The sequence below is a fragment of the Neolamprologus brichardi genome, chromosome 2, assembly GCF_056152115.1.
Source record: "Neolamprologus brichardi isolate AB-2024 chromosome 2, ASM5615211v1, whole genome shotgun sequence".
NCBI classification, from domain to species: Eukaryota; Metazoa; Chordata; class Actinopteri; order Cichliformes; family Cichlidae; genus Neolamprologus; species Neolamprologus brichardi.
Genome location: NC_142105.1, coordinates 7,676,328 through 7,692,627, shown reverse-complemented (window position 1 = coordinate 7,692,627; position 16,300 = coordinate 7,676,328). Strand labels below are relative to the sequence as shown.

General features: G+C 39.2%; 2 protein-coding genes across 2 annotated transcripts; one reads left to right on the top strand and one right to left on the bottom strand.

Annotated features, from left to right (window-relative positions):
• Positions 1-869: 869 nt before the first annotated feature.
• Positions 870-9,830, bottom strand: srp72 (signal recognition particle 72). Its single transcript, XM_087846834.1, has 19 exons — positions 9,684-9,830; positions 9,097-9,217; positions 8,774-8,894; positions 7,067-7,210; positions 6,797-6,908; positions 6,667-6,698; positions 6,239-6,363; positions 6,038-6,095; positions 5,801-5,932; positions 5,590-5,718; positions 5,031-5,103; positions 4,701-4,765; positions 4,459-4,554; positions 4,206-4,309; positions 3,967-4,044; positions 3,435-3,572; positions 3,241-3,278; positions 2,767-2,926; positions 870-1,914 (listed from the first exon to the last, which is right to left on the bottom strand). Exons 1-19 carry the CDS (start codon positions 9,781-9,783, stop codon positions 1,734-1,736), a joined length of 2,007 nt encoding a protein of 668 aa, XP_087702960.1. The 5' UTR covers positions 9,784-9,830; the 3' UTR covers positions 870-1,733.
• A 450-nt stretch (positions 9,831-10,280) lies between these two features.
• Positions 10,281-16,182, top strand: leprotl1 (leptin receptor overlapping transcript like 1). Its single transcript, XM_006798908.3, has 4 exons — positions 10,281-10,364; positions 11,013-11,088; positions 13,016-13,202; positions 14,491-16,182. The coding sequence occupies exons 1-4, from the start codon at positions 10,349-10,351 to the stop codon at positions 14,605-14,607; spliced, it is 396 nt and encodes a 131-aa protein (XP_006798971.1). The 5' UTR covers positions 10,281-10,348; the 3' UTR covers positions 14,608-16,182.
• Positions 16,183-16,300: the final 118 nt, after the last annotated feature.

Genomic DNA, 16,300 nt, shown 5'->3' with positions numbered 1-16,300 from the left:
CTCAGATTTAGTGGTTTTGGACCAACGTTAGAGAGACGAGGCAGAGTCCAGGCAAGAGCATCAGGAAGTGAACCAGCTGGTTGGTAAATTGACATTTGTTGCTGTTAATCACTACAGCAAGTGAAATCCAGGTAAAATCTGATTTTGGTTTATTCTGTTGTTTTTTTTTTTCCAAACATGCTGGATTAAAATATTACAAGCACACCACGGTAATCTGATTTTCAGTATAATAGTTCCTACAATAACAAGCAAAAAAGGGATTTTTGGAGATTTTAAATAAATGGCTACACATGTAATTTTTCTCTGTGACCACATGAGGGCTTCATATCTCACAGAGCAATAGAGAGATTATTCAGTATGAGAAAATTTAAGGTGCAGTTTAACTTCCTTTACTTAAAAATTATAAAAATGACCTGCGTTAACCATTAAAAAAAAAAAAATACATTAACAGGACATTTTAAAGCATTGCATAATTTAATTTCAGCTACATTTAGTCTTAAATGTCAAAGTTATCTTTTTCTTCATCATGATCTGGATCATTTGGCTCCATCTCACATTCATAGCTGTGATCTTCCTCTTTTCCAGCACATCCACTATTCTCCATACACGTTCAGTGTATGCTCTAATGATCCCAGGAGGTATGTTGTCATGGAAAATTTGCCCCTGAAAAAAAGCTTCTGATCTAAGGTGAAAATTTTTTTCTAATGTGTGAGAGTAAGAACTTTGGAGTGACGGATAAAATTTAAACAGCAACCCATCTTTAAGAAGGCCAGCAGAGAATTTTCAGTAAACATCAACAAATACATCCAGTCTCTTCTATAAACATCTCCATTCATGCACAATGCCACAAAATGAGCCATACTAGGAAAAAAACTCACAGCAGGAGCATCGCTGTTCAGTTTTATTTAGACTTAACAAAATGGAAACCTGTTTGGCCAAAATAGTGTCTTTCTGAACAAATGCATGTGACAGAATCAAAATCCTTTTGCTTGAATTCAGACAAATAAATTCAAAAATAAATATCTGTTACTTTACTGTAGCGAACTGAAAATACATTGAAATATTAAAGAAAGGTGAAACTGTCAGGTGGAGCTGGACAGGCTAATACTGAAACTCAACAGGTTTAAGCACCATTACCCTAAATTCTGAACTTTGAGTTACTCTGCAAAAGCAGTTTTATAACTCCCCTAATTCTAATGAAGGATACTCGCTGTTTTAAGAGTACTTAACAATGCTTAAAATGCAATAAAGACATGACTGAGCTCCTTAATGCATACATGATTTAAACACTTAATTCATTTTTTATTGATCAGAATTTGTTTTTTGCTTAAAAATAAAGAAAAATGCTAAATACAGTGCAACTGTTAAGGTGTAGAAATATGCAGCCATGAAGACAATTCAATGGACATTTAATGAGAATATGGATATCTGTGTGTTATTGATTCAGTGAAAACAAACGCTGGTTTTGCAGAGCAACAAAAAGTCTATTTCAGTGGAACTGTCCTTTCAATCGTCAACTCTTTTTTTCCTCCTTTTGTAAAAAAAAAAAATCTGATTCATGGTGTCGATGAGCAGCGGGGAGGATTTTGGTTTGATCAAATGACCTGAACAGAAAAAAATAAAATAAAAAAAAAATAAAACTGAATTTAAAAAAACAAAGAAAAAAAAAAAGCTTCTAAATTCTCTGCTGCTCAGATGCCAACAGCCTTCTTCCTCACATTGCTTCCCACTGTCTACCAGCCTCCTTTGCCTCCTTTCTTCTTCTTTTGCGGTGCTTTCTTGCGAGTGGCGCCTGAGGACGACGGTTTCTGCTGTCGTGGGGGAACTACGCTGCTGGCGGGGGCTGTAGAAGAGCCGGACGCAGACCCTGGTCTCGGTGAGGTAGGGGGGCTGCTGGCAGTCTTACTGGCATCCCTGAAGAGAGAAAAGAGCCACAGTGCAGTTAGAAGGGCCGGAAAATTACAGCGCTGAGTTTGTTTATTCAGGATCTGAGTTTCCTTCTGTGACATGGATGAGTGAAATAAACATTTGATTAGCAACAAAGCTTTTGTTGGACAGTGTCTCCCACCACCTCCACTTTTCATATATTTATAAATTCATGTAGCAGCATGATGTTTGATAAGTTTATCATCCATGTTTGAATAACTGACTTTCAACAGTGACCTGCTCAGCCTGCCATTAGGGTCCAAGTCCAGCTGGTTAACGGCAACTGAACTTTCAAAATAAGAGCAATAAGTTGCATCTGCATCTTCAGACATCCTTGGGTGGTGCAACAACAGCATAAACTTTGTTAGGATTATTAATAAATAATTTTAGCTTCTGTAAAAGAGAAACTGGAGGGCATCAAAGAGTAACCTGCTCAGTTGCTAATAGGGAAACTCAAGCTCAAGGGCTGTAAGTAGCTGGTTAATAGCAATTGAAATTTCAAAGTAAAAGTGAGGGTATGTGCAGAAAAATCTGTTGTAGATGGAGTTGTTCTCTCCCCTGTTCTGTTTTGGAGCTGCGGTAGTTCAGATGAATGGTGGCAGATGGATTTCTCCTTTAGGAGAGACTGAGAATAATTTTGTTCTCAACAACAGATGAGCCCTTTGTCCCGCAAAGCAGCTGCAGCTCTGATCTGATTTCAGAGTTAATTGGCATGAAAACAAAAGAACAATCTCAGTTGCTTTTCCTCCATTAGTGCCGTTAATAACTGGGTTTACAATTACAGGAAATTGCACCCAGACGCCTCGGCTGGACGTGCGTGCGACTGCGGAGTTTACTCACAGCTCTGCTGAAGCTCCTGCCGTCGCTCCCTGTGTGCCTTTTCCTATTTGATCCTTCTTCTTGCCCTTCTTCTTCCCTCTGTAGTAGGAGCGCTCCTTCATAGGAAGCCACCTCTCGGGGTCAGGGGTCACTTTGGGGTCATAGTTCTTGGGCAATTTTCCTAAAAGGAAGATGGTATGGTGTGAGTACTTTATGAGCAATTACTAGACAAATAAAATATCTTCAACAGAGAAAACAAAAAAAATCAGAATTATTCTCTTTTCCTAACAGTGGTTTTAATGTTTTGGCCGCTCAGTGTGCATCTGAATTTCCTACATCATTAATCAAACTCTTTTTCTCTAAGGAGAACAAAAAAGATACAATTAGATGTTTTTGCTCATTTAGAAGAAATAATTTCATGGCCTTTTGTATGTGTAAATAAAAACTTCCAGAACAGATTCACTCTAAATCTTAGCAAGTGATTGAAAGACATACCTTTCTTTTTCTTCTTCTTCTTTTTGATTTCACCATGGCTGTTAAAGAAAATGAAGGAGAAAAAAAACAAACAAACTTGTCAATGTGTCCCTCGTTCTTTTGAATGTTTTGTTTACACCCCCCCCCAAAAATAACCAAACAAACAAACAAAAAAAAAACAGAAGTAGCCACAGAAGAGAGTAACAGACGTTTACCCTTGTTCTTTGGGAGGGTTTTCTCCCACGACTTTAGCGGCTTTTTTCCTGACGTATGTGGCTCCGTGGGAATTCTCCAGCTCGTCAACGTCCACGTTGAAAGACATGGTGTCTGCAGACGGTAGGTGTTTGCTGAGCCTGTAGAAAAAAGCTAAGGATGCAACAACTGCTGACATCCAGATTACATCCTGGTCTTCTTGGGTTACATTTACTTCAATAAGGTATGGATCATTTGTAAAATTAATAAACTATTTTGTCAACAAAATACCAAGCTTTGTTGAAAATGAGCTAAAGAAGGTCTTTTTATCTTTTTTGTTTTCTCTCTGACTTCCAAGCACAAAAACATTAGTTTCTCACAGAGAAAAATAACAAATCCTCACATTGAAGGAGCTAAAAATCAGAATATATTTGATATTTTTCACAAAACAAATGTTATTTGAGAATCCAAATATGTTCCAGTTAGTGAAAAAAATAAAATAAAACAAAACCGTTTAAGCGTCCATAAGTTGTATTTAATAATATGAAAGGATACGATTTGGCTTTATCCGTGTCCACTAGAGAATATGCAGAGATGAGTTGGGCCAATGTGTGGACGTCCTTGGTGTTTTGTCTGTTTTGAGAAAAGTGATTTTTATGAAAACAGTTTGATGACATTTGAGGTATATTTTATAAAGAATTAAAACCAGCATCTGTGAAATTAAAAAAAAAAGAAAAAAGAAAAGACTTGACACATGTTGAACCAGCCGAGTGTTTAGCCGGGATTTAACTCACTTCCACAGCTGCTCCAGATCACTAATGGCTTCTTTTTTCCGCCCATACTTCAGCTTGAAATTGGCAGCTTCTCTTACAAGAGCCAAATGTGTAGCAGATCCAGGCTGTGCAGGAGAAAAGACACAGTGGGAACACGTTCACACGTCTGAAATGAAAGCTAACTGAAATCAAAATGCACACTTAAAAAGTGTCTGACCTATACACAACAGAAATTAAAGTGTAAAACAGTGGTTCAGACTTGCACAACACAAACCTGTTCAGACTGGTAATGCTCAATAGCTTGTTTGAAAACATCGATGGCGCTGTCGATGTCTTCTTCATGGGAGTACATTGTTACCAGAGCTGAAACCTGAAGAGATGATGACATGGTCAAAATAAATATATGAGGGAACAAAAAATGTCAACAATTTTGACATTAACGGGGCATTTTAATTAAGAGAAACAACAATTTAAGAAATAAATACAAAAAAGTCAAAGTAGCATCTTTAGTCTTACCATCCCTGGTTTGTGCTTGAACTCTTCAATGGACCTCAGGACATCACAGGCTTTTGTCACATGACCTGAAGACCAAACCATTCATTGGATTATAACACCTAATGAGGAGCATGTATCAAAATTAAACTGCTCAAAGTTTAAAGGTAAAAAACCTTCTGAAGTTGCACTCGTTTGTTTCTTTGTTAATTATTGTTGTTTCAGTACTCAGGCGATAATAATCAATGTGTGTGTTTGTTTTAAGAAGCTAGAAATATGAAATACTATCACGTCCACAGAGAAAAAAAACAGTAAGACAGAGCGGGGTGTGTGTGTTCAAATGCAGATCACTACCTTGTACTAAATAGAGTTGTGCCATTGTCAGTTTGATGCCAGACGCACTCTCTGGATTCTGATCGGAGAATTGCTGCAAAATAAAAGAAAAGAAAAAGATCAGTTAACAGAATTAATGAAACTATTAATTACTGAAGGATAAAATACGAACATTTTCATCCAAACCCAATAGTGTTGTAAGTGTTTTAGGGCATCTTTTTTTTGTATTCCCGTCTTCACAGTTAAGCATCACTTTTAACCGTGAAGACATTTTCCAGTATTTTTAAAAACAACGCAACCACAGTGAAAACATTTCATAGATGAATTCTTGTAAAAAACAAAACAAAACAAAAAAACTGAAAAAAGCAAATCTTTCAGTACTTTTTCCTGTTTCTATACTTTTTAACATTTTCATTGAAGGATTTTTAAAGTGCGATATTAACTATATATTTAATCAGCTTTCACCACTGTGATTTTTTAGGTTAACTGGTGCATCATTTGATCATTTTCTCATAATCAGACAAAAGGAGGAGAATGTGTATCGGTTCTGATAATAAGGAGCAGTGTGCATCATTAATACCTGGAGCAGCTCTATGGCCCTGCTGTGCTGCTTCTCTCTGCACAGCTGAGCCACCTGGATAAGGACTGGCCGTGGATGTCCTGGATTTTGAGCCTGAAGACTGGATGACAGCTTCCTGCACTGGTCAGCCTGTTAACGGGCAAAAGCACCATCAGTGTGAAAATAATTACCTATTATTGATTATTTTTCATTCCTCCAATCACACCCGTACCTGGTTAGTGTACATGGCCAGCAAGGCTTTGTTGAAGTCAATGGCCTGCAGCTGTTTCTTTGCCAGCTTGTACTCAACACCTTCAGCATTCGTCAGCTTCACCTTTTTCTTTGAGTCAAACACGTTTTGGTCCTGAGGAAAGAGACCGAGCCTTAGCACCAGCGTCGTGGCTGAAATTTTAGTTTTATGATCCCTGTTTAGCGTCTGAAAGTGGATTTCAGGGAGGTTCAAACCCACCTTGTTTATGGTGATGATATTGTTGGCAGTCACAGCAAGCAGCCCCACGTCAGATGGCCTGAAATTAAATCAGAGAATTAGAGCAAGCTGAAAATCTATTTAACAACTTAATGCCTGCCTCTAGATGCTTCTGAACGGTCTAAATGCATCCCCAGCATCTTTTTTGGGGACTAAATTTGATGCGATGATGCTGCAACTCACTTGAGCTTGATGACCTGGTTGTAGAGCTGCAGAGCCTCATCTGTGCGACCCTGCAACTGCATGACGTACGCCATCTGAGAATGGATGACGGCCAGCTCCGACTGGATGTCCTCCTCAGTCATATCCTGAAAGGGACAAACAAGAAATGATGGTGATTAGCTGGAAAACAGTGAAAACTAAGTGTTACAAATACAAGATAATTATGAACAAGCTTAGCACATCAATACACATATATGGCCAAAATATGATTACAGCAAGGTTATTCCCATACAATTTTTATGTAAATAACGCATAAATGTAGAATATTTTAAGACTTAAAAGTATGTTAAGAGTGGAGTAAATTTCACTAGACTTGTGACATACTTCTGGACCATCGTTTGGGTGAAATTACTAGAAGTGAAAGTGAAATAGGTCTCAAAAACACTTACAGAATCATCTGCCAGCGAGACTCTGCAAAGCTCTGTCAGAAGAAATGATCAGTTTATGTCTGAGATCATTACATCATTTTAAAAATACATCAAACACCAACTTGATCGCAGAGACTGAATATAAACTGACCTTCTGCTTGCTGTAGTTTATTGAGGGCCTCTGTAAGCTTTCCTTGGCCAATCAGAGAACAGGTAGCATTGTAGCAGAGCTCATACGTTGACTCAGGCAGACCCAGATCTTCCTGCAAAAGGAAAACACAACATGTTCAAATATGAGTTTATTCTAATTCTAATCAAACAGTCTGACTCCAGTTCTGTGCAACAAAGTGGAGAGAGTACGTTTTTGATTTAAAAACTCAAATGAAAAGCTGATTGATGAACTGTGCCAATGAATGCTTACCATTGGAGCCTTCTCCCACTGACTCATTGCAGCCACCACAGCGGCGAGATTGGTCTTCCTCTCCTCCTCGTACTCGTCCTGGGAGTTCCTGATCAGATCCGTGTAGACAGACTTGCACTCATCGTAGCGCTCCAGTCTGTACAACTGCACAAAGAAAAGAGCTGGTTCAGATTAGCAGACGTCGTCACACTTCTCACAACAAGACGAAAATAATATCATGTTAGAAATACACAGAAATTGCCAAGCTGACCATTTATTACAAATCTCTCATTCTCACTCACCAACCAACAAAACCCAAAACACTAGTGTGTTCTCAAAAGAATGTCTCACTGTAATAAATAATAATAGTAAATCATATAGACTGCATAAAGATTGTAACAAGCTGATATTCACAAATATTGGGGATAGTTTTAACAAAATTGAAGTTACTTTAAGACAAACACAAATAGAGCAGTGGCGTTAAGAGGTGAAAATGCTACGCTCTGCAACCCTGATGTCTCCGTTTCAGAGAAAAATTGTTCAATTATACTTTTGCTATCTGTTTTTTTACAGTGTTACTTTACTTAACAACATTTAAATGTTTTTACAATCATGTTTCAAAAACAGAAGCCACATATTCAAACAGCAAGCTGTTTGCATTTATTGTATACCGTTTAATTTGAATATGATTTGTTTGCAGTTCTGATGCTAGATGATCAGATTTTAAAATGCCACATATTAACAATCAGCAGCTTTAAAGGCCTCAACGCGTTCTTTTCTTCTAACTTTGCTGCTCTTTTCAACAAGTAGATGACCAATGACTGACTTCTTCAGCACAAACTGTAAATGTACACTAAACTGTATAAAAGAAATGTAAAAAAAATAATAATACAGTAATATAATCTACTTCTATCAACTGCTCCCTTTAGGGATCATCTGCTTCCATCTCACCATATTCCAGCATCCTCTACTGTCAGATCAACCCTCTGCATGTCCTCCTTCACTACCATCCATGAAACTTCTCTGTGGTCTTTCTCTTTTCCTCCTGCCTGGCAGCTCCTTGTTCATCATCCTTTGTCCAATATATCCACTATCCCTGCTCTGCACATGTCCAAACCATCTCAGCCTTGCCTCTCTAACTCCTATCTTGGTCACTCCCAATGAAAATTTTAACATCTTAGGCGCGCTCTCCGTTCATTTGGTCAGTTCCGCCAAAATCTTCAAACCATACATCATAGAAGTCCCCACCATCTTATGAACCTTCCCCTTCACTCTTGCTGCTATCTTTCTGTCACAAATCACTGCAAACACTAACTCCACCCTGCCTACACTCTCTTATAAAGCTCTCTGGTGTACTGTGTGTTGCTTTAGATGACTGACAAATATTTAAACTACTCAAGATACACTACCTCTGCTCCTTGCGTCTTCACTGTTACATCATATATTCTGTTTTGCTTCTCTGTCTTACTACAAATCACAGTCTTATTTGTAAACATCAGTCCACTGAGGCTACTGCCTGACCTCATCTGTCGACCTGCAAGTCTCTATTGCCACCACCTTACTGTCCTCATACATGTACTACACTACCCTCACATATTTCTCTGCCGTTCTTAAAGCAAAATTCTATAGTGCCTTAAGGTCTTAACCAAGCTTCATCAACTCTTTCCTACAGCTTCCATCAACTGTATGACTACAAACAGTAATAATATAATATAATATAAGCCTCACCACTTGACCGTAAAGCTCCTTCAGCTTGTCTGTCTGCTCAGGAGCACTCTCGATGGTCTTCAGGGAGCTCTCCACTCTGTTCAGCCGGTACTCGCAGTAGGCCTTCTCAAACACCACCTCACTGAGTGGAAAAAAGACCCCCACCCACCCCCGAAAAAGGGTTTAAATGTGCAACACACCATAAAGAACAAACCTTACAAGACTTTTGTAAGTTTTTCTTAGAGCATGGCAGAATTGCTGTGAAACTATACACCGTTAGACACTTAAATGTCAACAGTGAACTACAGGAGTAATTTATACGTGAGTGACAGCGTGCCGCTTACCTGCCGAGCACCTTTGAGTGGGTGTTCATCACATTTAGCGCCTCTTTGAAGCTCCCATTCTGGATAAGGCAAACCACTTTACAGTGCAGTGCCGTCACATCGTCCCTGTTTTCGTGTAAAACTGCGACAAGACAGAAAGAAAACAGCAGTGAACATCACTCGCTACGAACAAAAAAAAAAAGATTTCGCCCTGACACTGATGTGATTGTGCAAGGACAGAAGAGGAGTGTAAAGCAGCCGCTTAATGTTTCCAGGACAGCCGCCTGGCTAATCATGGGTTAGCTGTCGTGGTTGGCTAGGGACACGTCAGTCATGAGACAGTGGGTTTAGGGGGCTAAATATTATTTAACAATGGCTCAAAGTCACGCAACAAGTAGCTAATTCAGCAGGTATTATATATTTATTATATTCATTACACATCGTTAATCAGAGCTTAATACACGAAGCTCCACGGGTGTATTTAACACCCTGACTGCCGTTAGCTCGGACACATGCTAACAGCTGGTGCTGCTCTGCGGGAACAGAGGGGAAAATCCGCCGCGTGTCCGCTCTCTGGTTCCATTTTCAGAGTCAGCCTGTATACCTACTTTTAGTGAGAGCTTTGAGGGCTCTGGTGTAGTCTCCATTCTGTCCGCAGCGGTTGACTTCGGTCCAAAGCGAAGCCACAGATACTCCACCACTCGCCATCTCCGCTGAGTGGACGCTCTCGGTGCCGGAAACAGAATGTGTTTACATCCGGGACAGCAACAAATACGTTTATTAATTTTAAAATAATTTCTATGCGGAATAAATGAACCGTAGTCATAAATTGGGACGCTCTTCCAATGTTAATAAAAGCCTACTATTTGGGGGGCATGTAGTTTTTAATTTCAAAATGACGCATGCAACTGACGCATTCACGGCTTACCCTACTACACGTTAAATTGAAGTGCAAACATAGTACTTTATATTAAACTACATTTATTAGCCTATACATTAAGGAAATGATATTTATGAATAATTTTGGAGGAGTTTATAGAATTCTAAAACGGACAGTTCTGCGGTGTCAGTGCTTTTAATTTGGGTGCTTTTAGGACCGTAGTGGTAATAGTCAGAATTCCTACATTTGTGTCAGCATTGGAAAGTAGCACGGTGGGCAGGGTAGGAGCTACGGCGGGACTCGGTTGGCTTCGGTCGGACTCGGCTACCGAGCAAAGGAGGAGGGACTGTTGTCATTCGTCCGGGCTGTGTGGCGAGCTTTTGTCCAGCAGAGATGGCCGGGATTAAAGGTAAGCAGCAGGAGATTTTCATTCCCTTCAGAAAGCTTCTGAACTCAGCCTCTGTTTATATAATTTCAACAAAATGTGCACAAGGCATGTTTGCGCGTTTGTCACGCTCAGATAAGTAACGATAGAAGGAGTTAGCGCAGGGCCAGTACTGACAGACGTTAGCATTAGCTCGGTGATGAACCTGCACTGTTTCGGTAGAAGCAACCGCAACCGCAACATGACAAAAATAACCAAACCAACTTCTGCGTTTCGTAATGAAAACAATGTAGCAGTGCAACGTGCTGCATTCTTGCGCCACAGTTAACGCCATTCTTGTTTAATACTACAACAACGCAGAAATAACCGTACCGCTAATGCTAGCTGCGCCTTAACTTCCCACAGCCGCTGACTGATTCCAGGCAGCCCCTGGGATTTTAATAGAATTTAACCAGTGGCCGCACGGACTCTATGGCTGTCTGGATTTAACGTGGACCCATGTTAGCAGGGTTTATGCTGCTAACGTAGCTGTCACACACGTGAAATCAGCTGATTCATCACATGGTAGCCCCAAATCTCCAGGGGCCCTGCAGCCACCATGAGATTAGTGATTTCCTGTGGATATACCCTGTTCTAACACTGGGGTCCCCCTATCCTCTGCTTCTCTTGCAGCTCTCATCAGCCTTTCCTTTGGAGGGGCCATCGGCCTCATGTTCCTCATGCTTGGATGTGCCCTCCCTGTGTATGAGTAAGTATAACCATCACAGACCATGTGAGCCTAGTACTTCCTGGCACCTTTGATGATCCCGTCACAGCTTTAACTATAGCTGCATTCATGACCAGATTAGCGTTCTTAGAACATCTCGAGCATAAGAACACCATATAAAACCAGGGAAGTGTGACAGAACCTGACCACTTTTAGTGGAGGAAAGCAGGATTGCATTAAATTAAGCAATTATCAGAGTTACAGGCTCTTGAAGTACATAAATGTGGGCTGGAATTTGGCACTTTTAAATTTACTTTATTTTCTCATGCCTTTTTGAACAATCATAACTTCAGGTTAAATGTGACTCACATCATCTTCACATGTCACCCCCCTCCTAAAAAAAAGAATAACAAAAAAATAGAGGTAAATTCAACATACCCAGGATATCTTTACCTTTTGTGGCTTAATTCATCCTAACATTGCCAATCAGATGTAGTGGTCATATGAAGCTGTTTCATGATTAAATAATCCTGGTTTTTCAGGTCTATGAATGTACACTGGCAACAAACGGAGAGAAAATGATCCTAGTGGAGAAGAGTGAAGAGGTTAAACATATGATGTATGCGATAGGAAAAGTGCTGTGTTAATGTGTTCATGTGGCTTTTAGTGTAAGTGCAGTTAGTGGTTTGTTAGACTGGAGAAACTCTACACATGCAGTCTGTGTAAAGACAAGAAGGTAAACTGGAAAAAAAACATGTTGCACAATTATTTCGGGATGGGGAGATGTTGTAATAAAACTGTATCATTTTCATTAAATTGATGTGCTGCTTAGATGTTTCCCGATGGTGTTCAGGACAGTTTTAGTCTTATTCTTGAAGCTGGAATCTTGATGGTGTTAAATGTTCGAAAGGTGCAATTTAAACCAGTAAGTAGGCTGATTTACTGATGTTTTTATAAAAGTAAGGCTGTTCAGTTTTGAAATCACATTTATTTTGGCCATTAATGAGAAATGGTTATTTGTTAGAATTACTCACACTCTGGAAAAACAGTGGCTTTATTTAAAAGTACAAGCTTACTTTTTGCCATCAACGTTAGTTATAATTCACCTTAATAAGATAAATAATTAATTAAATATATGTGAACTGAACTAAACCTGTAGCAAAAATAAATAAGCATCTATCTTAGTTATATTGTTATAATAATATGTGTATTATAATTTTAAGTGATGTGTAATTGCACAGCCTTAGTACAAAGCCTATTTTAGAATTATGGCACTTTATAAACACTTTTAGGTTAATATAAGTTCTTGCAGTTTGCAGGATAATTACACTCTGTACTTACAAGACAACCTGATCAGCTTTGTGTGTTTGCACACCATCACACCTCTTGGTTATTATTCTAATGAGTGCAGACAGTTTCTCATTTGCTGTATGTGGGATGAGCAACAGCAACATATTTGGCCTTTTTCATCTAATTTCCATTTCAGCCATTGTATTTAGAGTAAATAACAGCTTCACTTCAGCATAATGCGTATTTATCAGCCTATAAGTGACAAGAAAATGCGTAATTCCTTGGATATATATATAGCACAATGTTTTCCACACAGTTTTATTTTTACAGTTTTATTTTTTTTGTTCGTTTTTCATCAGTGAAATATCTCCCCAGGTACAGAGCTTTCTCGCAACTGTATAATAATCTAGCTCTTTGAGATTCTTGTCAAATTACATGCTAGTGTTAAAAACAATATAGATGGATATGTTTTTTGCAGGCCTGCATCTGATCTGTATTCAAATCTAGAGTTTACAGAAACGTAGCTCCTGCGATATGAAAGAAACCCCTTAGGTTGGCGTGTGGAGTGCTCAGCAGCGATTCCTTCTTTATCCTTCGATTCACTTCACTGCATCCTTTGTCATCATAGCATGTGGGTGTTTATGCCCCCTGTTTCTCTCGCTTTTTCGCCTCTCTGCAGCAAATACTGGCCTTTGTTCCTGCTCTTTTTCTACATCCTCTCTCCCATCCCTTACTGCATCTCGCGGAGAGTGGTCGATGACACAGACTCGGCCAGTAACGCCTGCAAAGAGCTGGCCATCTTCCTCACGACGGGCATCGTCATCTCAGCTTTCGGCCTGCCAATCGTCTTCGCAAGAGCTGAAGTAGTAAGTAACTGAAACCTGTTAATTCAGTGTGTACTGCGTGGTTATTTAAAGCAGTGGTTCCCAAACCAAGGGTCTGGACCCTCTGCGTTGGGCTTACTTTAAATGTTCTGACTTTTGTCTGTTTTTCAAATTATAAATTACACACAACTATATAAGGGCTTAGTTTTAAGATAAGCTAAAAGCAACAGCAGCCAAAACATGAAAAAAAAAGTGCCTTGCTCAATAAAATAAATACAATAATATAAAACAAGATGGCTAAAAAAAGCTATACAAAAGTATCACAGAAGTATGGAAAAATGGTGAAAGCAGAAGAGCTCAGTTAATCAAAAATCTAAGTGTAAAACAATAAAGAGCTAAACTCTGACAGATAACTGCAGGTATAGTGTTGTGAGGTCATAGACTTCCTGTATCTTTCAGTATTTACGCCCAATGAAAGTGACAGTTTCATTGTGTGGTCAGCCAGCAGGGCTAATTATAAACAGATTATATTCACCATTAGCAAGTGATAAATGACTGCAAAGGTGCTGCAAACAGCATCCAGTGTTTCAAATGATTATCAGTTGTGCAGATAAATGCAGAGGTTCTGCAGTTCTCTATGAGCGCCATGCATGTAAGCACATCATTTCTTAGGGCATTTTATGTAGAGTGCTGGAGCTCAGTCATTAGTTTGAGGAAGTCTGATTTGACTTTCTGGTTCTTAGCAGTCTCTGTAGTTTCTCCAGCCATCCAAAAAAAGATAGTAGACTATATTATATGCAGTTTGCTTTAAAGCATTCATGACACAGCTTGTTGCAAAGAAAGAAAAAAATAATATCACCAATTTTGGGTTATTTTGGTTTTAAACTGGCTGAAAGCAGCCAGCAAAGGGGCCTAAATAACATAATCAGTTGAATTAATTAAAAGAACAGTAACGTATGCTATGAGATGATCAGGGTGCACAACAGCATATACAGTCTTTAATCTGATTTTTAAATATGATTTCTTAGTTAATGTTTACTGCACCAACTGATCGGACAATTTAGCAACTGCTAAATACCGCTTGTCAACGAGTCACCGCCTTGTTTCGTAAAAGGTGGAAAGCAGTGCCGCAAGGGTGTGTGAACGATTGTCCAACTTTAACTGTCAGTTCCTTTTTGTTCAACTCTGAGAAAGTACTTTGCACGTTAATGATTTAGAGCTGAATTCTGCAGAAAGCAGGTGTTTAAATCAGCAAAATAAAATGTCTCAGTAACCCAAATAAGCTCTGTAGCATTCAGCATTCACCTGAATTTCCTTTGTCACTTTACAGATTGCCTGGGGAGCATGTGCGCTTGTGCTAACAGGTAACGTAGTCATCTTTGGGACGATCCTGGGCTTCTTCCTGGTCTTTGGATCCAACGATGACTTCAGTTGGCAGCAGTGGTAAAACGGCAGCTGGAGGGGGACCTTAGTCTGAACTGTTTTTATTAGCGTTACAATTATTATTATTATTATTATTACTACTACTGTTATGGTATTACCGTTCTTGGTTCTTGTTGTTATTTATATGATGACCGCCCATCCATAGACTCACATCAAACCAGTGCAATACTTTTTTTTTCTTTTTCTTTTTTTACCACTCACATCATGCTGAACTGACACAAGTGAGATGGAAAATGCTGACTTTCAGTAGGATTTTTTCCCATTTTTAAGTTTTACTCTTTCTGACTTCTGTGCTGTGAGTCTTTGTTTTCCATCTTTTTGTATGTGTCCACTTTTATTTAAAGGATTACAAGCTGGTGGACAACTTTTACAGTGTAGTATCTTTGAAGATGTGCTAGAAAGATTTCAAAATGAATGACCAAAAGGATACGGTTAGTGATGTCTGGCCTTCTTTTTGCAATTTAAAACATTGGAAGGAGCTTCTTCTTTGTGAAATTAATGTAAGTCAGCTGGAAATTGAGGAAAAATCTGCACAATATGAGCCACAATTTCATCAGACACGTCTCTGTTTCATACAGGTCTTACTGGATTTGAGTGTCAACAGTTCAGCTGATATAATGCAGGCTTTTCTCAGCTTTCAGTCAGTAAAATGTGAACAACACTAAGCTTGAGTGTTCTTGTGAAAGCAGCGGGCTGTTATTGCCACCAACAGTACCTAACATGTGAACTCCATTATGTGTAAATGTGATATAAATCTTTCTCATGACACAAAGTGAGGAGGTGGTGTTCAGGAGCAGTGTGCAAGGATTCATTTTAAACTCCCTCTCTATCACACCAGAGATCAAATTAAACTGACTTAGTGATTTCCCAGGTGCAAACATGGCGGGCTGCTTATTCACCAGGTTTTTCTGCATCCAATCGGCTCGTATTCCAGTTTGTGTGAGTTGGCGTTTTTCTGTTAGGTCAAGAAAGCATGCAAAGCCCGTAGCAGCCGCCAGCTAGCATTGGATTAGCTCAAGGACAGCAGCCTTGTTGGAAACTCGGCCAAGCTACCCTAAGAGCCAGGCTACTTATAACCGAGGCCCAGTCAGTCATTTAACAGCCTTTAAGCTTTTGAACGCGACTCCCTCAAAGTGAAAGAATCCAGTGACTTTGCTCTGCATTCCAGCTCTGGCACATACTGTATTTCCTCACACCAGCAAAAAAACAAAAAAAGAACAAAAAACACACCGTATGATTAAAATTTGAAAGTATTGGGTTGTGTAAAAAAAGTCTGCATGCTGGTTTATGTAATCTGCTGCAGCTTCTTGATAATCAGGGCCTGCAGTCAGTCAGGTGCAGCGCCTCAGACTGCTGTTACATTTAAACTGCATTAGTAGTGACTAAACGAAGAGTAAAGCAAATGCTACCCTGTAAAGAACTGCAGTGACTAATGGAGCTTCAGGTGTGTTTTGTTGCTTTCTTTGGGTTTTTTCTTTTTGTTTTTGTTGTTTTTTTTGTAGATGGCACTGTTTGAAAATCTCTGAGTTTCTCCAGCCATTACAAGAATCAAATGTTTTGTTTCCATGCAAATTTCCAGTGGACATCTTCACACGTTTTGGCCCTCAACCAGTTTAATTTCCATATTTAAATCGTATTTTTAGGGTTTTAGAAGCACACATCCAGCAAATAAAACAGAAACAGTCCTACAGGAATTG